At 49.7% G+C, this 24,545-nt stretch overlaps 2 protein-coding genes across 2 annotated transcripts in view; both read right to left on the reverse strand.

Annotated features, from left to right (window-relative positions):
• The window catches only part of SYT17 (synaptotagmin 17), a 32,666-nt gene extending 26,035 nt beyond the window's left edge, over positions 1-6,631 (reverse strand). The window contains exons 1-3 of the mRNA XM_086854652.1: positions 6,555-6,631; positions 3,474-3,491; positions 2,023-2,171 (exon numbers count right to left, since the gene is read on the reverse strand). Of these exons, the coding sequence (XP_086710778.1) occupies positions 2,023-2,171; positions 3,474-3,491; positions 6,555-6,569 (182 nt within the window). The 5' untranslated portion in view covers positions 6,570-6,631. The remainder of the gene's footprint in view (positions 1-2,022; positions 2,172-3,473; positions 3,492-6,554) is intronic.
• Positions 6,632-18,488: 11,857 nt separating this feature from the next.
• ITPRIPL2 (ITPRIP like 2) lies at positions 18,489-24,241 on the reverse strand. The gene has a single exon (XM_086854966.1). The coding sequence runs from the start codon at positions 24,239-24,241 to the stop codon at positions 22,151-22,153; it is 2,091 nt and encodes a 696-aa protein (XP_086711092.1). The 3' UTR covers positions 18,489-22,150.
• Between the last annotated feature and the right edge of the window lie 304 nt (positions 24,242-24,545).

A 24,545-nucleotide genomic window follows, 5' to 3' on the forward strand; every position in this document is an offset into this window, starting at 1 on the left:
CTAGAGGAGCCCAGAGCATTTTCAGACAAGCAAAGCCTCATCTCCAACTTATACATCAATGTGTGTCAACAGACATCCTCAGAGATCACAGGTTTGCAGCTGTGTCACAGCTGATGGTGACTTCAGTGACCCTAAGGAATGGCAGTGCCCAGGTCTCCTGGCAAAGCAAAGCTTCTCTCCTGTGTCCTCTCTTTGGTGCCTGCTGCCCCTCTCGGGCTCTGCCTCTGGGAACTCACCTTATCTCAGCACTAGAGCAGAACAGGGAGACCCTAACTGCACCAAACCACCCGGAGATGGATGGAGAGATGGATAAATGGCCTGGGCTGGGGTCACAGGGACCCTTCTGAGCATCTCTAGGTGGAGCATAAAGTGCAACAGGTTGAAGACCTGGGTTGTTTTTTACCAGAGAGTGATGTCCTCTGCTTATGGCCATTCCAAGAAGTTATTGTAGGGGCTTTCAGATGGAGCAGGACCAGGAGGAAACAATACAGGCTGGAGAGAGCATTTTATGAGTCCAAAGGTCTCCATGCTCTCTGCCCATGGCAAAGTCCAACTTACCTGCAAAGCCACCATACATCTGAGATTTGAGATAATAGACACAGGGCTTCAGTGCTCACATCACCCCTTCAGGCAGGCAGAAGAATCCAAGAGACAAAAGCTACCCTGGTACAATCACTACGCACCCCAAAACACACAGGATGTCCCTTCTGCTGCTCAGCACACCAGATAAGCTCTGAATCTGCCTCTCACCACAAGCCCAGCTACTTGTTCCCAAGATGTAATTGCTCCTGCACCAATCTTTCCATGTCCAATACTGCAACCTCATCACTGTGCTCTCCTGTGCGTGATGCTTTCCTATTTAGCATTGATTTTGTTTCCATTCCCCATTAATTGCAGGTGAATCTGTTTCTGAGCATATATCTGACTCTTAAACATGCTGCTCCACATTTAAAAACCACTCTAACACATCTTGAAGACTCTATTTTTATTGCTTCAGTATTAATTACCATCCTGTTCTGCCTGAATTCAAAGGAGTACGTGGACAAGACTGCGATTTAAACATGAGAACATTTATTTCATGCAGCACCAAGCCAGGAACCTTCCAGAGCTGACACAGAGTAGCAGCACATAAACACAGGAGTGGATAAATCACCTGAGCACCTCAGTGCCCAGGTACCAAAGTCTGAGCATCACACGATGCACTGAACAGGCCTCTCCTGTGCCACAAGCTCTGGACACGCTGATGCTGTGTCCATCAATGCTCTGCTCCACAAAGACAGCCCAGCTGACAAGGCAGCCCCTCCAACACCAGAGAGCTCTGCTCCCCTCTTGGTTTCACTATTGCCTCCACGGGGTCACCTCTGTGCTGCAGATTCCTGACTGAGAGGGAGTGAAAGAGGGAAGACTTCACTGACTTCCTTTGTAGTAGATTTGCAAACATACTAATCAAAGCTCCAGATAAGGCCTGGTGCTGTGGTTCTTTAATGATTTGAGGAGAAATTCTGAAGAGTACTATGGTGACGCAGGAGATCAAGTCTTGCTAAATGAAACTTTAGATGAATTTCCCCTTCAGAGGACGTAGGAGTTATGCCTTTCATCTGCCTATATGATAAGCACCTTCACGCTAGGATAAGAAAGTATTTCAAAACAACCTCATCAGCATTTCAGCCAAGTTGAAGTGCTCCAAAGGGTTGGTCCATTTGAAGAGGAAATAGGACTGAAGATGAAAGGCATCTTTAGAGAAGGGGGGCACAGCTGAACCAGTTATCAGCTTGTTATGCCAGCTTACAAAACAACCTCTGTCTTACCCATCAGAAAAGGTTTTTACAAAGATTAACCTTGCCGTTTGAGTTAACAGAGCTGCCCCTTTTCACCATGCCAGGAGTAGCCTGCAGCCCCATCCTCAGGAGGCTCCTGCTCCCTAAGTGGCATCCTCTGAATGCCCCATTCATATCAACACTGATCACAGCTGAGCAGTCCTACTCCTTGGTTAAAGCTAGGAAATCATGCATTGAAACTTACAGCCAGGCTGGAGTCTGAGCAGGAAAAGGTCCCAGGATTTCAACTTCATCTTCATTTGTTTGACAACAGCTACAGTCAAAACACTTCTGACAACAATTTCTGCAAGTCCACCGGCACAGCAAGAGATCTGAGATTCGAGCAAGCAGACCCTGAAGCCATTGCAAACCAAAGTACAAGATTACAACCCATCAATAGCTATTGAGAAAAAACACTCAGCTGTATTTGTGTTTGTGTTTCTGCAACAGAACATTAAGAACTATATTTATTTCATCCATACCAACAGACAAGTGCTATGCAGTTACCAGCCCAACCCCACTGATGCCATAACAAGGAAGGAAAATAAGCATTCTCTGCAGGTATTTCCCCCTCTAGTAGCAATATATTATTATGTAGGTTGGCAAAAAGATGATTTACAAAGCACTATGGCACAGCAATATGCTGGAGTGGAAACATGCATATTCTTCCACACACATCAACAGTCTAATAGATCAGCAAACATACAACAGAAGGAATTAAAAACAGAAGGTAAGTGAAAGCTTCAATTTAATCCAGCAAGGATCTACTTAATTAACACAGCAATGTGAACACACTTCATCCCTGTAGATGTACCAGGAATATTTGTACAATCCATACATACACATGAAGCATTACAGCCCAACAAACTCACCACTAAAATTGATTAGCCAGAGCACACTATCCTCATGCTTCTGCTCTGCTACCATGATTAATTTAATGAAGAACCTTCAATGATATTTTTTAGAGAATAGTTGACCCAGAAAAGTCTTTCATGCCCTGGGTTTCCGTGGTGGCACTGGCAGCACCACTTGTAGCAGTGCTGTGGCAGCTCCCCACCAGAGTGGCAGCACCCTGTGGCCCCATTTCCATGCCATCCCCACAGCCTCCCCCCACCTCAAAGCTCTGCCTTGAGAGGAGCAGAGAGCCAAACCTCAGCTCATTTCCCACCCACACCAGCCCCAACTCCTGCCATTCATGAGAGGGCTCATTAAACAGCCCAATGGCACTGCTCTGGGCAGGTGGGATCTGTGCAAGGGCACAGCACCTGCACCCAGGGCCAAACCACTTTACAAGTGTGACCTTGAAATGCTCCTGAGAAACTGAAGAAATAAAGTGTGTGAGAGATTTTCCATAGTTATCTCCCCAAAATACTCGAGACATTTGCAGTGTTCATGAGTGTGGACCATGAGGAGGGGTTTCCTCACAGGAACCTGATCTGCAGAGAAGACTTCATAGGAACATGGCTTTTTGCTACAGTAAAACACACATTTTTTCCATAAACAAAATCTGGGCACTGCAAACCAAAAAATTACCAGCCCAAAATGCAGTGCATTACTTATATCTAGGACATCAGTAAAGAGTCAGAAAACACGAGACAATCCCCTCAGGATGGAGCAAGGAGACAGAGCAGGGAGTGAATCATCAGATTAACTCACCTCATTTATTGGTTCCAACTGTCCTTTTAGACATCCAGGATGAAGCAAAGGGGAACAAAATGAAAAAGACAAAAACAAGTCAGCAATGCTCAAACAACTTTAAATTTTTTGCCATGACATGCCCCAGCCTGGGATGAGTTTGAATTTCTGGCAAGACAGTACCTTGTAGATGTTAGAGGAAGAAGAGATCTGACCACGCATCAGCTTCTGCCATTTCCTACCCATCCCTACCAGAGCTCCTCCTGCTCTTCCTTTCCCACAACCAAAACTCCCAAACCCTTTCTGAAGCATGAAAATCCTGCTCATTGCTCCTTGCTAATGGGCATGCAACCACTTATTTTGTTTTCTTTAGTAACCTGCCTCTAACTGCAGCAACTACTTGCTGCTGACAGCAAACCACATCCAAATTTTTCACTGGGAAAAAGGCTTGTCTCCACATTCAGCCCATATCAATGCAGTTCCAATGCCAACTCATTAAAGCAACATTTCTAGGAAGGGGTAGAGACTGGATACTCTCCATTACATACACATCTCTGGGCACCTTCAGCCTCATCCTCAGATGTAACTTGAAGAACACAAAAGATAGAAGTTAAAGGCTTGAGTCCTACGCTCCCATTCAAAATCTACAGTGCAACCACCTCACCCAGGCCACAGAGGAAATCTACAGCAAAGGAAGAAGGCATCACAAACCAGTGTTTTATTCACAAAGCCACCCTTGGAACATCATATATACATATATAATGGACCCATTTCCTTTGGAGACTCACTAGCATTTCTGATACCTCCTGAAATGTCTCACCTATTGCATTCCCTCGATAATGTCTAAGAGTTTTCTGTTTGTCCTGGCTGTCTTTGTATATGGGGAATCCCTAAAACAAAGCACCAAACCAACATATAACCACAGAACAAAGCAATACAAAATAAAACCACAAAAAACTCCATCCTACTCCTCCAAACACAGAAGATGGCTCCTTAGCTTTACACTCATGACACAAGCAGCCTTTTCTGAAGAAGATGGGATACAGAAGTTGACTTTAGTTCCAAGAACTCTCCCATGGACCACGTGTTGGTGCAAGCCTTCCTTTTAAACTTCTTGGAAGCCAGTGCTCGTCAAGAAAGCCACCACTTGTTAGGAGCAGCTAAAAGCCTAGGAGAGCTGTGGCACAATGAGACAGGACAGTGATTACAGATACCCATGGGCCAGCTGTTTAAGAAAATGCTAAATGGTTAAACGGGCTCTGTCATTCCTTATTAATGCAAAGTTGCAGCCAAAGCTAGAGTGGTTTAGCAGAGCTGCAAGGAGGATATTTGAATTGCTCTGAAACAAAGCGGCTGGATCGGTGCCACGCGATCCAACGCCGAGGCACATGTCATGCAAAGAGAGGGCTTTTCCAGGCGGCCCACAGGGACACACAGCGGGCTCACATCCAGCAGCCCTCCCGGCCACCAGCAGCCACAGCCCTGTGAAGCCAGCCCCGTGTGCCACCAGCCCCGAGGGCACACACAGCCACCCCACGGGACCCACAGAGCGAGCCTGTGACCACCCACAAATGGGAGGGCAGGGACAAGAACTGAGTATTACAGTGCTGAAGAGGTAAACAAGTCAACAGCGCCTGTAGGGCTGAAATGCAGGGGCCCATGAAAGGAAAGCAAACACGACCACCTGTCCACCCACCTCGCTGGCAGCAGGCACGAGGGGCAGGGCTGGGGCAGGGCAGGGGTTCAGGGAGCGCTGCTGGCACCGGGGATCCCCAGGAGCACAGCAGCTGCCGTGTGCTCAGCACCCCCTGGAGAAGGGCTCAGCCTCCCGGCTCCGGGGGGCACCATCAACCTCTGCCTCGTCATCCCAATGGGCCGAGCAGAGAACAAACCAGATGGGAGGCTCCAGCCACGAGTGAACCCTCATCAAGGGCGAGGCTGGGGACAGGGCTCCATCTCCACAACCTGCTGCAGGGCCCCTGCTCCAAGTTAGCAGAGCCGCCAATCCCCGCCAGGCCATCAGACCGGTGACAACGAACCACCGTGACAGTACCCCTAGGGATGCTGCAGCAGGGTGGGGTCCTCACTGCTCACAGACCCCCACAGTCACCCAGGAAGGGCTCACAAGCTCCATCGGCAGCGGACACCGCAGCCTGGACAGACACACATTCCCCACATCCCACCACGACTGAGCCGGTGTGGGGATAGCGGGGTGTTGCTGGCGTCCCGCTCCACACCCGGGTACCCCCACCCTGTACCCGCGGGCCCCGACGGCCGCGCTGCTGCAGAGCCACCGAGCCGGGGGGCGCCGGGACCCCCGAGCCCCGCAGGGCACCTCGGGCGGGCTCCACCCGCGCCTGCTCCAGCGCCACTCCGGGGCAGCTCGCTCAGCATCGCTGCTCGCACCCGCCGGGCGGGAGGGGACCGCGGGGACACGGCGGGGCGGGCGGAGCGGGGACACGGCCCCGCGGGACGGGGGGCACGGGTGGCGCCGGCAGCGGGGTCTGCTCCGGCTGGAGATGCCCTCCCGCTCGGGTTCATCGCGAACTGCGCTCGGGGCAATGGCTGGGAAGCTGGCGGCTCGGGGTCTGAGGCAGCCCGACAAAAATTCAGCCCCCCAATGCTGGCAGAGCTCATCCACCACGGCGCACCCAGGGCGCCAGTGCCCCCCACCCGCCGGACCGTGCCCAGGCGGGGCGGCCATCGCATCTCAGTCTGCCCGCGGGGTTCAGCATCTTCCTCCCTCCTGGAACTCCTTCTGCGGGATCGGGACGGGCTTCCACGCCCCCGGGGCCATCCCGCTCCCCCAGCAAAGAGAGGCCCGAGGGATGCTCGCCAGCCCCGCGGGGATCCTCTCCTGCCCCGGTGTCTCGCTAGCAAGAGCTGCCGGCCCCGCTCCTGCCCCGGCCCCGCCTGGCCCCTCTCCGGGGGTTGCTGTCGCCTTCGGCAACTCCTCCCCAGAAGTTAACCCGAAGTTGCGCACCCGCACCGGGCGCGGAGCGCGGGGGGGCCCCGCCGCGGCACCGCACCCGTCCCGCAGACGCCGCAGAGACCCCCCCGTGCCCCGGGGAGCAGCCCCGGCCCGCCGCGCCCCGCACGCACCTGGATGTACGCCATGGCTCCGCGGGGCTCCGCGGGGCTCCGCGGGCGCGCACGGCCCCTCCCGCAGCGCGGCCCCACCCGCGCCGCAGCGACAGCGGCACCGCCCCGGGCGGGGGACGGGGGCGGCCCCCGGGCAGCGCCGGCTCCGCGGCCGCGCAGGCACCGGCAGCGCGGGCCCCGCCGCCCCCGCGGGCGATGGAGCGGCCGGCGGGCGCGGGGCCGGCGCTCCGAGCGGGCGGGCAGCTCCCCCCGGCCCGGCCCTGCCCGCGGAGCCTCCGCGGGCCCGCAACAGGTCCGCCGCAGCGCGGGCGAACACTGACCTCCAGAGGGCCCGGCGCGGAAATTCAGGGATGCCAACCCCTCTGGCCCCCGGGACGCGGCGCGGGAGGTGCCGCCGGAGGCGAGGGACGCTCGGCAGGTGCGAGCGGCGGCCGTGGCTGATACAGCGATTTCACAGTGAGCTTCCCCTCGAAGAGTTCGCTGGATGAGAAGACAGACCTGAGTTTCAGGAGAGATGCGGTTGTTTTGTGAGCCTGAATGAACAAAGTCAAAACGTACAAACTCACACCTTCTCCAGCTGAGACGAGCAGCTGGAGCGAGGAGTGAGCTTGTCACCCACCGATCACACTGAGCACCTTGTCCCTGCGCTGATGTTGGGTCCAGCCAGAGGCAGGGTGGGAGGGAACGTGGTCCAGCAATGGGCAAATCTCACCACGGGGGTGGTTGGCCCTGGAGAACTCAAGTAGCAAAACGCTCCCGAGGTCAAACTCTTGAAAGGGAAAGCGCAGGAAAAGTGGAGCGTTTTGGCCGCTCTCTTGATCGGCACCTTGGTGCCACACAAAGTGGAGCCTTCCCAGCATCCTGGTGTTAACAAAGGCTGCTGCCCTCGGCTTTGGAGGAAGCTTTCAGGCTACGTTTCTGGCACCTTCCTGGTACATTGATTCACGCTAAACCCTGGATAGAGGCAGCAGTTTTCAGCTCAGGCCAGCTGGACGGTCAGGGCACCTCCCCGACTCACAACAGCTCTGACTCCACATTTCAGTTTCCTGTGGTGAGCGGTGGAAACATCTCCTGCTCTGGAGAAGGGGACACTGCAGCTTCAGATGTTCACTGGTGACTGCTGCTCCCTGCGGTAAGGAGGGAGCATCTGGGCCAGGATGTCTTTGGAAAGCTCTTGCATTACTGATCTCGTTTAATGGCCCATTCTCATTGAATTCAATGAAAAACTAATGTTGGCTTCCGTGGGAAGGGCCATACTCTGAATTAAAAAGAAAATGAACTCTCTTTTTCCCCAGGGAGAGCAGCTACTGCTTTAGAAGAATAATTATCACGGTGGAGATGAGCAAGAAAAAGCCTGTAGTGCTTACTTGTTTCAGGCAGTTTTGAGCATATGATTAAGTGGTGGTACAAATTATTTGTCAATTTTTGCTCTGCAATTCTTTTTAATTCCACTTCTTTCCAAGTGCCAGTATTTAAAATGTCAACCTTTACTTTGAATATTGTTGCTCTTTTCACCACCGCCTCGATGCAGCTTGCAATAACCAAACGCAGATTTTCGATTTTCTTTTCTTTTTTTTTTTTTTTTTTTATGTTGCCACATAATGAGGAGAGAGGCTTAAGCTTTCAGACAGATTTTTTTTTACTCCTTAAAGGCAGAATGCTGTGAGTCACAAAACTGTGGCAGGCACTACACAAACATTATGTGCATGTTTGTAGTTATTCCTTTAAAAACTTTTACAGAAGAGAAAGATCAAATGCTGCATCACTTCACAGTGACTTTTTTGGCTGACACATACAAAAATTATGAGCCAAAAAAGAAGAGAAAAATAAGTTTATATGGGGAGTCACCAATACTATTGATTTTTACATGAAAGGAATGCCCTCTTTTCCCCTTCACACGCTTTGGTAGCAGCTTGTAGCATAAAGCCATAAGATACACGTGCTCTCCTTGCACACTCATACATATACATGCATTTAAGAGCTTTTTACATCATGGCATGAAGGCTTTTAGATGATTTTCTCCCAGCACACACATTCACTAAGCAAGCACAGCTCTAACCCAAGGAATATGACAAGGATTCAAACCAGTAGACAGGTGGTTATTGTAAAATCTAATTTCAAATCTGCATATGGCTGATGCTCTGATTAAGCTCTGCTTCTCCAGCACTCAGAATAAACAGATCCATTTGACATGATGACAACATAACCTTTGGGTGTCCTTTGCTGTGCACGCTCTGTGTCTGATAAGACACATTCCATGCTTCCCACATGTAATGGCTGTGATGCAGATGGCGAGGCTTGCAAACGCAGGATTTTGAGGCAGAAAACTAGGAAATGAATACTGCTTTTGCAGAACATGATTTTATGGCAGATTTCTATTCTTACTAATACACACTGGGAATAGCATCAGCTACATCCAAAGCATGCACTCGAATCATTACAACCAGCCCAGCAAGTAGCAAAATCTACCTCCAGCACAGCAAATCAGTTCAGCAGCTTCTCAGACAAACCAAACCAGGGATGTTGGTATTAAAAATGCCATGCCATGTCCAAACCTACCCAATGACTTTCAGCTTCTTTGTGCCCTAAAGTTAAGAGAAAAGAGCATCACTCTTTACACTTAAAAAGTAAAGAAAGCAAAGGAAGGCAATCTGATGGCTATTTCAGTGCATTTTCACTTGAATCCTGCTAAAGCAGTTGACAGTGCTTTCTGCTGCAAGGGGGAAGCAAGAAGAACAGAGGCTATGCAAGGTAAGATGAGGTGTCTTCCTCTGCTGTTCTTTTGCCAAATCCCTATTATCACCACTTGAGCCTGCTGGAATAGCCAGCTACCACGCTGCCTAAAAATAAGGTTCTCATCTCCAGATGTTTTTATAAATGGCAAGCCACTGTAGCTGGTGTTTCCCCACTGCTGTTGGCAGCTGATAAAGGTCCAGCTCCTCTTGTCGTACAGAATTGACTTCATTTCCTCTCAGCAGCATCCCTCCAATAAAGGTACCTGCAATTAACTCTTCAGAACCATCTCTAGCAACGTTTGTCTCTTTACAGGCTTCATGGAAATGCAATTTCTTTCCCTGTGTGATTTTCACGCTTTTTTCTGCCTTGGGTTTGTCCCCTGAAGAGGCAAGTCCAGGAAGTTTTATTCAAGAAGTTCTGGACAACCAGGAGCAGGACTGTTTCCTACAACCTGTACCCAGGAAAGCCCCCCACTCCCAGTTTTTCAGCAGTGTCAGGGAATGCCTGAAGTGGGCTGAGTTGAGCTCTGTGCCTCCTGCTGATGGCAAAGCTGCAAGCTCAACCAGCTGCCAGCTGCCTCCCAGGCTCACGTGCTATTCCCTTCAATCCTTTCTCCCAGATTCCCATTGGGCATCATGCCCAGACAGTTCAGTTTGCAGTAGTGAAAGGTCAGCCCCTTCTCTTACATCACTCCCTGTGTACTTCAGGGATCAGTGAGAAGCCTGGGCTCCAGTCCCTTGAGGCATGAGAGAGTCACAGGAACTGATCTTGTGCCAGTGATGATGCAGTTTCCAGCAGGAACGGGGCTGACATCAGTGTGACAGACACAGATTACAGCTAGTGACAAAAGGGGAAGGTGCTACAACCCATTTCCATGACTCACCCAGCCTTTGGTCTCAGCTGTCTCTAAATCATCATCAGCACCACAGACATCTGCATGATGTGGAGTCAAGACACCATTCCCAGGCTTCTGCACTGCCAGTGGCCAACTGCTCCTCTGATTTCATTGCATTCCCCTCCTTCTTCTCTGCAATTTTCCCAAGCTCTTACCCCTGTATGGACTAGCCTTTACCTACCCCAGGCTCCCCCTCTTGTCACATCTCCCGGAGCCAAGTCACGCCCATAGCCAGAAGGAATGGGCTGGTGCTGAGCCCTGCAAAACTCTCCTGTGCTTCCCTTCACAAACAGCCTCTGCTGATGCTGCATCTTGCAGCACATCTGGGTTATTAACTGGCCACCTGGCAGCTCCCTAATTGGCAATATCGGTAAAAGCACATTTTTCTCTTTTCTTAGGTCTCCAGATAAAGCAGTTAAATTTGATCTAAGATCCTCACATCCTCATTGCCTCATATAATTTGTAATGACCTTGCCTATGCTTCAAAAAAATTACAGCTACTATTTTTGCACTCACACACTTTCTAGTTTCTCTTTAACATACACTCTGGCTGGGAACTGAATGACACAGCATAATCTGCTAAAGCTTTTTCTATAGTAAACAGAGATAAAAACCACAGCCAAAGGGCATGCAGGCTCCGAGGAAGCAAGCACCATATGTGATTGTACCAAACGCTCCAAACCGAGTTCCTGCTCAGAGGAAAGCTGTCCCTGGAGGGAGCTGTCCCTGCCCAGTGAGGCCATGCTCTGTTCCAGCACACTGACCATTGCAGAGCCCAGCACAGCCCTCGGTGGCTCCACACAGAGTCACTTGTGCGAGCGAGTGTCACAGCAGGACGTGTTGAAGGGGCACGGTGACTGCCAGGTCAGGTGTATAAATACGAGTATGAGGTCGTGCTCTTTCAACAACCTCATTTTGCCATGGAGAGGGACCTCTGTGAGCTGTGACTCCCTGGCTGCCTGACTCAGCACTGCCCCAGCAGTGGGAGAGCCTGGAGGAGGCACAGCCACTGAGACTCTTCTGCTTTGGAACTCATTCCCCACATTGAGGCCAAAAAAGCTTGGATACAGCAGGCTTTGGGTCAGGCTAAAAAGCCTAGAGTATTTTCAGACTTCTGAGGAGAGAACATTGTATTTATAGGGAAGTTTAGTTCTTCAGTTGCTTTTGTAATTCATTTTGTTTATGACTGGTTTACTCAAGCTGTAGGGCTGAGGAGTTAGCTGCTAGATTTCTTTTCTAGGCTCACATTTCTAACTGTTTGCAGACACAGGACAGAGCTATTTTTGTAATATAAATCATTACAAAGAGAATATCTCACAGTCCCCACTGAAGCAAATTCCTAAGGAAGAGAGTTCCAGTTTAGAAGTAAATTTGTACTTCATATTTTTTTCAGCTTAATGACTGAGAAACAAGGAACATCAGTCTGAAGCCAAGTAGTGTGCCCATTTCTCAGGAAGACAAACTCAGTGGAACAAGAGTCACTTCTACCAAGAGGAACTGGGTGGGAGCTGCAGATGTGGCTTCCCAAGCCCCAGGGGATTGAGTGTGATCCTGGGGAAGGGGTTGAGCAAATGGGGACAGAACCTAGGCTTCAAGGTGACACAACTTTAGAGATAAAGGTACTCAAGATACTTTCAGTGCCCACCTTAAAAAGTAAGATAATATCTTCTAAAAAGGCCAGAGTGTGGGATTTTTTAGAAAAAGGCAAATATCATCTGAGACTCAGGGACAGAGTTGTAAAATAAATGCTGAGAGCTTTGGTTGTGTTACAGACTCGTGGATGACTTATTTTAGAAGAACAGTCTCATCCCCTGGAAGATGTTTAAATATCTGTGCTATGACTCTTCCCATTTAATTGACACTAATTTGGCAAGTCACAATTCATATTCATAGGAGCATCAAAAACTACATCAAACCTAGAAAGTGGGCAGGGAAGGAATTAGAATTTACAAGTTTCTCCTTCCAAGCAGTGGCTTAAGGATGTAAAATAACACAGAAACAGATGTGGTCAAGCACACTTTCTTCAACTGAATCAGGAAGGCTTTATAACTGAGCCCCAGGCCATTTAAATATAGCTCGTAAGAGAAAAGCTTTTAAATTATGAAACAAATTAACAAAACAGGAAAATAGAGATGGCTTAAAGCCTTTGGAAAGAACCAGCAGCAAAACCCACTTCTGAGCTGCAAAGGAACAGCTACAAGAACATGTTCAGGATCATTCACTTGCAAATACCAAATCATGATTTGCAAAAATATGGCCAAGACAGCTTCAGAATTCAACAGGTTCAGGAGGGCATGACTGTTTTTATGACAAAAGGTTCTGTTTCCAGTTGTCTCCTCACAGCAGCAGAGACCATTACATTTGCTTTTCCCATTCTGCACATCTCATTAAGCAGATGTGCAAAATACTGTATTGTGCAGTAGAGCTTAACTTGGTGGGCTAAAGGGGCAGTTTGCATTCTAAAGCACTGCAGTGCTGTAGCTGTGAAATAAATGCAATTCCTGAATATTTCTGCCTTGAAAGGACCGTGGTTTCACCTGTCTGTTGTTGAATTCTTTCCCTCCTCTCTATTCTACACATTTGCCCTGCAGTGTTTTCAGTGGGACAGAGCCCTGCTGAGGAGGGGACAGAGCTGCAAATCCAGCTAAATGCAATCAGTATAAAGAACTGAGCCCTTTCCAAATGGAAATTTCCTTCTCACAAGTAATCTCTTCTTTGGACATTAATGGAAACCAAAATCACTACACACACAGTGCTCTCTGCCATTCAGAGCAGAGCTTGGAAGGCAAACCTGTTTTCATCACAGATTGAAGCAGGCTCCTATGCAACAGTCTGTTAAAATCCAGGTGATAACATTCTTCCTTGCTGCTAGGAGCTCCCCTGGGTGTCTGACTGAAAACCCTGTTCTTGCAGATCAGATGGGAACACCTGATCTTGGGGTTGCTCCCTGTATTACAAAGGTAGCAGCATGTTCTGTTCCTCCCCCATCAAGTGCCCCATCAGTTGCAGCTGATTGAGCAGTGCTGTCAGGGAAGATGTCCCTGCTCCTGAGCAATGTCCTGTGCCCACCCTGCACCTCATCCCACTGTGCCAATAGCTCACTCTGTCACCTGCCACAGGGGTGACAAAGCACTTCCACTGGCCCCAAAAAGCAGTTTATGAGTCAAGGGCCGCTCTAGCCCTCTCCCAAGGGATGAAGCTGACTTCTCCTCCTCCCTGCAGCATCCCTTTTACAACGTTGGACTGGGGACCTCGTTAGCAACACAAATAAATTTCCAAGCAGAAAAGGGACAAAAGTAAATCTGATCTCATCCTGGCTTCCTCCCGCCCCCACTGGAAGAACTGGAGCGGCTGTGGCCAGCACGTGACTGTCCCCATCTTGTCCCCATTCCACAGGGATGCCATTGAAAGGTTATGAAAATACTGTGCAGGATGGAGGAAGGAGGCATCCATCTGCTGCCTTCACTGCAGGGCCCTGCTCCCTCTGGGAGCCTGGACCAGGGAGATCCACTGAAAACAAACCCAAGGTGCTCTCGAGGGACAAAGATGTGCCAGAGCAGTCAGGACAGCACGCTGGTGTGTGCAGGGTCCTGTGTTCAATCAGAGAAGCAACTTATTCACTCAAAATTAACCTTCTGCTCTGCAGCTTAGAAGTTTCTGGGGTAGCTGTGTTTGCTGACCTCTGAGAGTGAGCATTTTTATACAAACAAAACACCAGTGCACTTCACATACAGCTACTCCAGTGGCAGTCAGGTGAATAGATACTCAAATTGCTGCACTGCTGGAGCCCTTTGAAACTAAAGTCTCATTATGAAGGTCTTTATCAGCCAAAGAGATAAATTTCACTACTGAAATGATCCTTTTTCAGGTCCCTCCAGCAGCACTTTGACCAGCTGACATTTCAGAAGGCAGCAGGCAGGGCTCACACCACATCTCCTTCCACAGGAGTTACAAGCCATGACAGCTTTGGCTGAAGAGGTCCATGTAAATCCCATGGTCCTCCCTCAGAAACACTGTCACGTTTTCCACTGAGGGCTGACTCTTCTGATGACCAGCCAGGTAGTGACCATGTTCCCCGAGGTGATCACCTGTCCCTCCTTGCACTGTGCCTGCTGCCTTCCCTGCGTATCCCTTTCTCCCAGCATCTCCCCTCCAGCTCGTCCATCTGCACGTCTCTGTTGTCACTCTAAGTCAGATACTAATCTCATCCAACAGCATCTCATTATAATTAGCTCTTAATTGCCACTTAACACAGGGATCGTTTTGGAAGGCCATAACAATTTTTCCTTGAGGAATTGAATGTTAAAAGCTCGTTATGTGCCCCTATATACCCTTTGGGTAATGAAAATTATTTCAAGAGGCAAATTAAAAACACTGCTGTGCACACAAGCTCTGTGCACAAGATTTATATGGTTTCCTGGAGCACTAGTAGCATTTTCAAGGAGCAAACCTCAGAAGTCTGTTTTACTACCAGTCTCCCTCTGTACCTCCGTCATGCATTCACCATGTCTGAAAGTCACACCATGCAACTGAAAGCAGGAACATTTTAAAAAGCACCTGTAAAATGCAAGGGGTTAATGTCACAGTAGAGTTGTATTGCTGCTGCTCTGCTGGAACTGCTCCCCCAGCCAGGTGCAGCACATCCTGAAGAGTCTGCATTTCAAGGCAGGCAGCACTCAAAGAGCCAAGAGACAAACAGACTGTCAGACAAAACTCATCCTTGGGCACATACACAAGCTTCAGCCAAGACTTCATTCCTGAACACGTCAGACTCCTGAGAGATTTGAAAATGGACAATTTGCCAAATTCTTATCAAGATCTCCAGGGTTCCCACAGCAGAAGCTACAACTGAGTGCCAGTTCACTTTATTTAACCATCCATCTGTCGGTGCAGCAGTGAGGAGAGGCCTGATGCTTCTCAGGTACTGCCCCATCCACACTGTGCCAACAGGCAGTTCAGTGTCTGTCACAGTGCTCTGCAAAACACCACACTGAAATAAAGGGGAGAAATGGGCCTGTTGCTTTCTCTCAGTCTACTGCTGCTGTTCTCCCCACTCCCCCTTTTTTTTACTGTTCAGGAGATGTCACTGTTTTTGGTAGGGCCTGAATGACTGCTGAGCTCGAGTGGCTTCTGGGGAGAATGTACAGGCTCTCTGCAGAAATATTTTTTGGAGAAGTGCCCATGATTCACAATCCCTATGACAAGTTTCTCTTTTTTGAAACACATTTCAACAAGCATCCAACGGGGCGTGACAAAAAGAGATGCACAGAAAACACACCCATATTCCCATACAATCACCTCTTGGGCAGCAGCCCCTCCACCAGCAAACAGACCCAGAGGTCAGAGCTGCACAAAACTCAGGGTTCCTGAAAATCCCTCCTGTAGAAACCAGGCCTACACAGCCGATTTAAATGAAGAAAAAAATCCGTAATGTGCCTGTTCATTTGCTGATGTTTTTATGCCTAAACGTGGTCCTAGGAGAACTTCCAAGAGGCAGTAGGAATATATTCCTAAATGCATTGCACAGCACAGAGAAGTCTTTTGCACCAGAAATAGAGGAATGACTCATTTCCTCTGTAGCGGCTGCTCCGGTATTTCACTTGCACAGGCAGTGGAGCAGCTCCCTGTGCCATGTCAGGAGGACCTGGGAAACTCAAGAGCAGTTGCCAGTGTATGTAAGCCTAACTGAATTTTGATTTGCCTTCAAAACCAGTGATTCCTGATTGTCATCTGGCAGAGCACAGGAGACAGATTGGCAAACTGCACCCAAACACTCCCTCGATGGGAGTTTTGTATTTCAGCATTTGAATTTTGCACAGGATTAAATCCTGAGAGAGCCAAGAGCTGCCCTCTCTGTTGCCCTCCCTTGAAGCAGTGCATACATGGATTTGCCACTGAATTCAGCTCCAAGTTTCTCCTCTCCCCTGCTTGAAACTGAAAGGAGTGGACTGAAATTGCCAGGGAGAAGTGGGCTATTGGTTGGACTTTGCTGCTGTTCTTCCTGTTTCCATAGCTATTTGTTTTCAGTCGGTACAGTGAGACTTCTCAAAGCAATTCTTTCACTCTCTACCCTAGGAATCCATCATAAATTTTTGGTAATTTTTGGTAGCTTTCCTCCTTCAATTTGAGATTTGGTAATCTTCACAGCACTATCTCCATCAAGCCTGTCTGCTCGTTTCCTTACATCCCCTTTTTCCCTTCCCCCCATCCAGATTTTCATGGGGACTCCATGGCAGGCATAAAAGCCAATAGACAACCACAAGTATCATGAAATCACTAACAAACCCTTGTCACATCCAGCCCAGCCTAGAGAGATGAGTATTCTCTATGCAGCTCTGGTCCCAATCTTTTCAGGGGTTTGGTGGGGTTTGTTTTTTTTTTGTTTGTTTTGGGGTTTTTTGGGTTTTCTTTGTGTTTTTTTTTGAGGTGAGGAGGGGGAGGAACTCCCAGGGGTGTTGAGAAAGGCAGTTTTCATTGGAGTACACCAAATTCTTCTGAATCACCATTGCTATCCTTTAAAAGGAAAAAAACAAGGCTTAACACAGAGCCTGGTACATGATGACATTTGATGCACACACATTGGTAACAACCTTTAAGCGTTTTGCATATAAATCATTACTCTGATCCAGAGGCTGTTTATGGACACAGAACACACATTATCTGTATAGCTCTGCTGCTGATCTCTTAGAAAGCACTGTAAATATGCCAATTCTTGGTTACTTATTTAAAACAGGGCACTGAAGGTACGTGCACGAGAGCAGAGGTAATCTCAGAGTCAGCCATCTCGTATGTTTGAGGAACCCAGACCGATCTATCCATGGTCAGCCCTCCATATCCTGCTAATTTTAGAGCTGGGAGCTATTTCAGCCCCTCCAGTAAGCACAGCACCGTGCTCCAAAGCATCAGCAAGCACTGAAGGAGAATCCTTGTGCTTTAAGGGGTGCCAGTCCTTTTTTCTTCCTCAATCAGCAGCTTCCCAGTGCTGTCAGCCCAAGTGTGACTGGCTGCTCTTCTGCCAGCTACTGAAATTATGTCACCTCAGGGAAGACTCACCAGGCAGACATTTAAAGAGGTGACACAAGAAATAAACCGGCCTGGAACAGGAAATTTCCCATGTCTGACATCTTTTGGAGCCTTATGAAAATGGGATGTACAAATAAAATTCCCTTCCCTTCCAGACAGCTTTAACTTGCATTAGCAGTATTTAATCAGCAATTCACTGGTGACATTGGCTGCATTACAAGGAGGTATTTGCACAAGGATGTAAAGATTTTAAACAATTTATCCAATGAGTTGGATGCAAACAGGCTTTTCTTTAAACATCAAGCATGCAAGTCCTCAGGCCAGTTAATTTTTTGTTAACAGATTTATCACAAAAGGAAAGTACTGTGTTTCTGTGTTCAATAGGAACTTGGGTTTCAGAGAAGTACTTCAGAGCAAGGACTGAATGGAGACCAGAGGATGGCTATTGCTTTATGGAAGCTATTAATAAGAGATAATGTTATTAGAGGTAAAGTTCTAAATACATTTTCACCATGCTGACTTGGGTGGCTAAGAGTTGACACTAAATGTTGGTATTTTTGCCAGCAAGAAGCCCACTAACCACACTGTGCCAGCAACTGCTGCCCCTCTCAAGAAGCAGCTCCTGCAAGGTAAAGGCAGGAACAGAAACACCTGCAGAAAGGCACTTCCAGCCTGGCCTTGATGCAATGATTCAAAAGCTCAGGTCTTGCTGTTATTTCATTAACAGGGAACAGCAGCACAAGCCATGTGTATAGTTCTTGAATCTTACCAAAGACTAATAAAGCACAGGTAATTGGCTGGCCCATCCACAAAGCTCCTGCTGGCTTCAGCAGGACTTTTCCCATGTTTAATAGAAACGTGACCTACACGGTTTGGAACGGAGACGTGTCTGGATGTGCCATGCTGAAGGATCACACCGATCCTGTGAAATGAAGTCCTCACTTTCCATCAAGCACAGAAAGAGCAGATTTGCAGCAACCCAACACTGGAGCCAAGGAAACAAGAACTCTGAGCAAGCCAACCACAAACCCCAATGTGCTCCATTTCGGATGTCAGAACCCCCCCAGATGGTGCTAGCCATGCTCCACTCGCTCTTCTGGCTCTTCTCCACATCCCTCTGCACAACTCCCAAGGTGTGCACTTCCTGCTTTTCCATCACTTTGCCACTTCAGCAGCCTCCTCCTAAAGAGCACATAAACCTGCCAATTACAGTTCTGTGGCTGCAGGTAGCTTTTAGTGAAAAAAAAAGGCAACAAGGAATTTAAATCTTGAGGCACAGATGATTTAACACAGTTGTTTATTATTACTGTGAAATATTCAAACAAAACCACCAACTTTTTATTGTAACAATGAAAGTGCAAATGTATTTTGGAATTAAATAGGAAATGAATTTATAAACGTTTCATTAAAATGGGCTGACACTTTGAGCCTATAAACACTCTTAAAAAACCAAAACAATAGCAGCTGAACACCTCAGTTTTATCTTTGGTCTTAGGATTAACCAGCAAAAAATAGTTGTACCAGGAATGTCCATTACTAACAGATACTTAAAATTTACATGACTCTGTAGAGATTCACAATCAAAAGAGGAATGTTTACAAGATACTTGGTCAGATAAAATATAATGTCTTTGAGAAACAGCATTTTTCAATACAAAATGAAATTGCATATATGGATTTTGATACTGTAAATTAACTTATTCTCTTGCAGGTGTGACTCCTCTTCCAAATCAACATTCAATAAAAACAACTTCATTTGCACAGTCTTTGCAAAATCAGGTTGCAGGTAAGAGAACCAAGAGCCCAAGTCAGTGCTAAACAACATGCTCTTTTTTCTGTGTTTGTGTTTCTGTTTACACACACAGACAACCCCACTGAATCCATGGTACATTGTAACAGCTACACCCTTAGCAAACAGGTATTCATAACCTTGTTGCGTATCCATGGGCTGGGAGAGGAGGGAGAAGGCAAAACAGCCACAAGATTACTCCTATGGGTCAAGTTCTCTGTACACATCCCTGCAGATAAGGCCCTGTAACAGCTCCAGCACACAGCAGGCACCAGCGCTGTCAAGTTTCTGTGGAATAAGATGAATGCTGTAACAGAAACCCAACTTCTTTGAGCTCCTTTTGTCAATGGTACTCATGAATGCATCCATGCTTTAGAGCAGATAAGGAGAACACATATTTAATATCTCAGTTGTACACCTGAGCCACCAAGTGCCCACACAATTGCCTCACGGCAGGATGCCCCCTCACTTCAAGAAGGCTCACCCAAGCTTAAGGTGAAAGCAAACACGTGCATTTTCTCCATCATGAACTCAAAATATGCCTTGCTGAGCAAAAACTCTCACTGAAGAGCTACCTGCATAGCTAATGAACTGAGGGTTTGCCTCGCTTTTTACCCTAATGGACTCAACTGCTTTGGAAATATTGTCAAAACAAAACCCACTTAAATCTCTTTATCCTACACTCCAAATCCACTTGCTTTCAACAGTTCTCCTCCAATTTTACCCCATGTCCTTTGGCTTGTTTGCAGTGCATCTTCACTGAGAGTTCACCATCACTGTCACTCACTCCTCAGCCCAACTTTCATTTTCTAAACTATTTACATTCTCCACCATCTCTTCTTGTCATGTATTTTCCAATGCAACTCTATTCTCCTGACCTTACTACATTTTCGTGAGGAAGTCCTTACCAAGTCCATTACAGGTTTCCTTGTATTGTGGCAATACTAAACAAATGTACACCCCTTTCCACAGCAAAGATCCCTTTACTGAGACAAGGATGCACTGATATAAACAGACAGACAGCTGACTGAAGTGATCATGATGCCAGAATTAACAGCTCAAGGGTTTTCATGTCAAAAGTTCAGGCAGCCACAATACCCTGGGCTGGCCATCTAGTTCTTCTTTGGGCAAAAGGTTCAATGGCTTTGATTGCAGAACTGCATTTTATTTTAAATACCAAGAAACAGAAGCCGGCAAAAATAGTACATATCATGGTCTGCTACCAAAAAAAAAGCAAACAATAACCCAGAAACACCAATGTAATTGACTTAGTCTTAAATACCATGTGCAAAGAACATTTGATCAATACTACCTATAAATACACTATTTGTATTTGTAGAAAGAAGCACAGTGCTTCAAATACAAAAATAACCCAGCTTGTGGGTGTGACCTATGCCATAATTACCTGAAAATATGACTGCAAGAGCAGTTAAAGAAACAGACAGAAGTAGGCAAACATCTGCCTAGGGAGTGTTTCCATTTAGAAAAATAGATTTGTATTAAGCTTTATAGATTTTGAAAATGTTTGTTTCATGTTCTGATGCACAGAACCGTGAATCAAGCACACCAATACACCAGGGAGAAGAGCAGGTTAGTAACTTCAGGCTACCCTAAAGCTTCCTGAAGCTACACTTGGTCCTTCACAATTCCAGAGTGCTCAGTCAGGACACAGCATTGCAGGTAATAAGGCACATGCTCAGCTTCCTGAGCACCTGCAATTTAGCAACACATTTTGGGGCTTAATCCATCAAATACTTGAGCAGGTGACCAAAAAAAAGCAAAGATTTGAAATTCTGAATTTTCTGACACCCTGGCACACCTGCAGTAGTAGCTAAGGACACTTGCAAACCTGGCTGCATCACAACTCAACAGGTTATTCCAGCAACTGGGACATAACCAGACAAAAAGTGGCAATTATCTGACTGATATTTATACTCAGAGGACACCAGAATTTATAGTCCAAGACTGCCACTGTACCACAAATCAGTGCTAAATAATTCTGAAGTACCCTGAAATACTTTACTTCCTTCTCCCCATAATAAAATAACAATTTGCTATAGTACAAAACTAGAAAATCCCATCAAGGTTATTTGGTTCAAACACTGACACAATCAGACAACTGGTTAGGCAGTCATCCAAAAATCCCACCAAACTCCTACCAGGGAGCAGGAGGGTGCTGCAGTCAGCTTATGGCACTGAGATTTGGACTAGTTTAAGGTTGTTCCAAAATATAATACAGAATTTCTTATCTTGTTGTTGGTCCTTGAGGTAAAGTGTATTCTAAGAAAATAATACTTGAATACAGAAACAAATACTAAAATTCAACTACAACCCACAAACAAATGAACCTCAGAGTACTTCTTTAAAAGATTTTCCTTGGGATATTTCAAACACCACTCCTTTAACAAAATACTAATGCCTCCTCAATAGCAATATTTAGTGCAGCCAATTATCCTAAAAATAAGATCTTTGTGAAAATAAAGTGCTATTTGTTTCCTTCTATCTGCATTTCAATCCTTCAGTACAACCTTCACTTGAACACAAATGTGAAACTAGATTCTTCATCCTGTTAACAGAGCAGTTTCACTTCTTCCCTCAAGTTTACATTAACATGTGTTACATTTCTATTTAGCACAATGTGCTCGATTACCCAGGAGATTTAAAGCATGGCATTGAGTATTTCAAACTGTGATCCACACCCATGCTCTAGTGCTCATCACATTTTAAGAACATCTTGGTACATTGATGGATGGGGTGGGGGTGGGGCTGTTTGCACTTAGAAGATTTTTAAATCCCACGTGGATTTTGCATCATATAAAGAAAATCTCAGAAAAAGCTCTATTTTGTCACTAAGACAAGAAGTTAACATGAATTTCTAAAAACGTCAGTTTGAGCCTCTTAGTTTGCAAACTTGACTGAAGGCAACACTTGACGACCAACGCGTTTCCCCCGAAATGTCAAAGTTTTCCCACGTACAACCAACGAGAACGAGAAACACAATTTCAGTAAGTCTTGGTCTTTTCATGTCAGGAGCAAAACCACAGAAGCACATTTCATCAGTCCCACCATCCTCAGGCAGATGCAGGCTCTGGAAGCACTGGGAGTGTGGGTGCCCCAGAGGGTCCCGGGGTGACAGCGGCTCTCCCTCCCCAGCTCACTCTGCCGGGGGCTCCTGCCCGGCCTCGGCCATGTGTCGGCACGGGGCGGGCGCTGGGCGCAAGTACCGGGGGCTGCTGTACATCCTGATGATGTGCGGGGCCTGGATCCAGGTGCTGATCAGCTGGAAGGCCACGAGGTCCAGCGTGGGCCCGTCGAAGGCAGACAGCAAGTTCACGGGGGCCGCTTCCTTGAGGAACCGGGGCAGTGCCACGGCCTCGGGGATGCTGGTGTTGCCCAGGAAGAAATCCATCAGCACCTGCTTGCGCAGGCAGTCCCGCAGGTACAGCACCAGGTCCTCCAGCCGCTCCACCAGGAACCGCTCATCCCAGGCCTCCAAGGGCCCCTGCAGCAGCAGAGAGAAGAGCGCGGTCTTCAGCGCGTAGGAGGAGAGCACCCGGCCCCACTGGGAGCAGAAGGGCTCCTCCAGGCCCTGCCTGCGGAGGTCCCGCAGGCCCTTGAGGATCTGCAGGCACTTGAGGTGGCAGGAGGCGGCCGGGGCCTGCTCCTTCAGCCAGCCCAGCAGCCGCTGCTCCTGCCGCGAGGCGTTGAGGCCCCAGAGCGCCTCGGGGCCCAGGGAGCCGCGGGGGCCCTCGGGCGGCAGGGCCGTGAGGTAGAGCGCGTCGCCGAGAGGGATGGCCGGGATGAGGCGCACGGCCATGGAGATGTGGCAGCAGACGTAGTCGGAGCAGGGCAGGATGTGCAGCGTGGGCGGGTGCCCGGGGCACGCCGAGAGGCTGACGCGGCACCGCTCCTGCAGCCGATACCGCACGGCGCTCAGGCACCGCTGCAGATGGCCCTGGAACCAGCGCAGCACCAGCCCCGAGGAGAGGTGGCTGCGGCCCTGCAGCTCCACGCAGAAGCCCTCGGCGAAGGGCCGGCAGCGTCGCGTCCAGCCGTCCCTCGCCCGCAGGCCGCAGACGAAGGCGCCGCACGGCCCCGGCCCGTCAGCACGGCGCGGCTGGGGCTCCAGGTGCGGCGGCAGCCGCAGGGGCACCAGGATGTCGAAGCAGTCGGGGCTGCGCACCTTGTGCTGCTCGTAGGCGCTGCCGATGCGCACGAAGTCCCCGCGCAGGCTGAGAGCCAGCGGGCCGGGCTGCAGCCCCTGCGCCTTGGCGGCGCGCACCAGCTCGGCCACCACCCGCCCCACGTGCGCCTTGCTGTGGCCCAGCACGTGCGGCGACACCCGCAGCTGCCGCGCGTGGAAGCGCTCCAGGGCTCCGCGCCGCGCCCCCGCCAGGCACCGCGCCCCGCCGCGCCGGGGGCCGCCGCCCGCCGCGCCGCAGCAGCGGGCGAGCAGGCAGCCGAGCAGCAGCAGCGCCGAGCCCTTCAGCAGCGGCACCCCGGACCCCGCCGCCTCCGCCGCGTCCTCCGGACCCCCCGCGCCCCCGCCGGCCGCGCTCCCGCGCAGCGCCTGGTAGAGGCAGAGGAGCGCGGTGCAGAGCGCGGTCAGCAGCGGCCAGAAGCCCCGCAGGCGGAGGGGGGGCACGGGCAGGGCGCGGCGGGGGCTCGGGCCGCGGGGGGAGCCGCCGCCCAGCCCCGCGGGCGGGGAGCGCCCGCCCCCGCCGGCCCCCTCCTCCGCCGCCCCGGCCGCCCCCAGCGCGGGCCCGCCGCTGCCCCGAGCCCCGCCGCGCCCCTGCCTGCCCCGGCCGCCGCTCCGCTCCGCTGCCGGCTTCCTCTTCCGAGGGACGCGGCCCCGCGTCAGCCGCCGGCTGAGCTCAGAGGAAATGCCGCGGGCGGCGGCCCGAGGGCCGGGGGCGTTGTCCGACGGGGGCCGGCCCGGGGCGGGGAGCGGCGCCGCCCGCGAACTCGCGGCTTCCCGATCTCCCGATCTCCCGCTCTCCCGCTCTCCAGCCTTCCCTCTCCCCAGCCTTCCCGCTCTCCAGCCTTCCCGCCCAGCGAGGCAGAGCCGCCGCTGCCCCGGCCCGGGCAGAGCCCCCCGCAGCCCTGGCCAGGCCGGCCCCCAAAGAGAAGCGAGAGTCGGGTTCCGTGCCCCCCTCACTGCAACAGCGCCCTGCAGCGTGTTTTGGTGTAAAACTGCGAGTTTCTGTACCCCCGCTTGAGGGGACGACGCTGTCAGGGGGAGCATTCCTGCCCGGGCTGCGGTGCCGTGTCACAAGCTCCACGTTGCACGTTTTTCCTCAAAGAAGTGTTACAGGCCTGTCCTGCTGCAGGGGCGTCCCTCCCGTTCCCAGCTCTGCCTCAGGGTCTCGGTGCCAAAGGAGCAGCAAAGCCATCAGTGCCAGTGCACCGGGGGGTGTACGGGCTGCTGCCATACTAACAGCTGCCTGCGGTCATAGAGTCATTCAAAAGCCTCGGGATTTTTACCTTGTGCCCAAATTATTAACAAATTCAAAGGGAAGAAATAACCCCGGGGGTTAAATCTACACAGA

Source organism: Cyanistes caeruleus, chromosome 17 (assembly GCF_971803275.1).
Source record: "Cyanistes caeruleus chromosome 17, bCyaCae1.hap1.1, whole genome shotgun sequence".
Taxonomy (NCBI): Eukaryota; Metazoa; Chordata; class Aves; order Passeriformes; family Paridae; genus Cyanistes; species Cyanistes caeruleus.

Coding starts and splice junctions, on each gene's coding strand:
- ITPRIPL2 (XM_086854966.1), bottom strand. CDS start 24,241: ATGCTCCCCCTGACAGCGTCGTCCCCTCAAGCGGGGGTACAGAAACTC.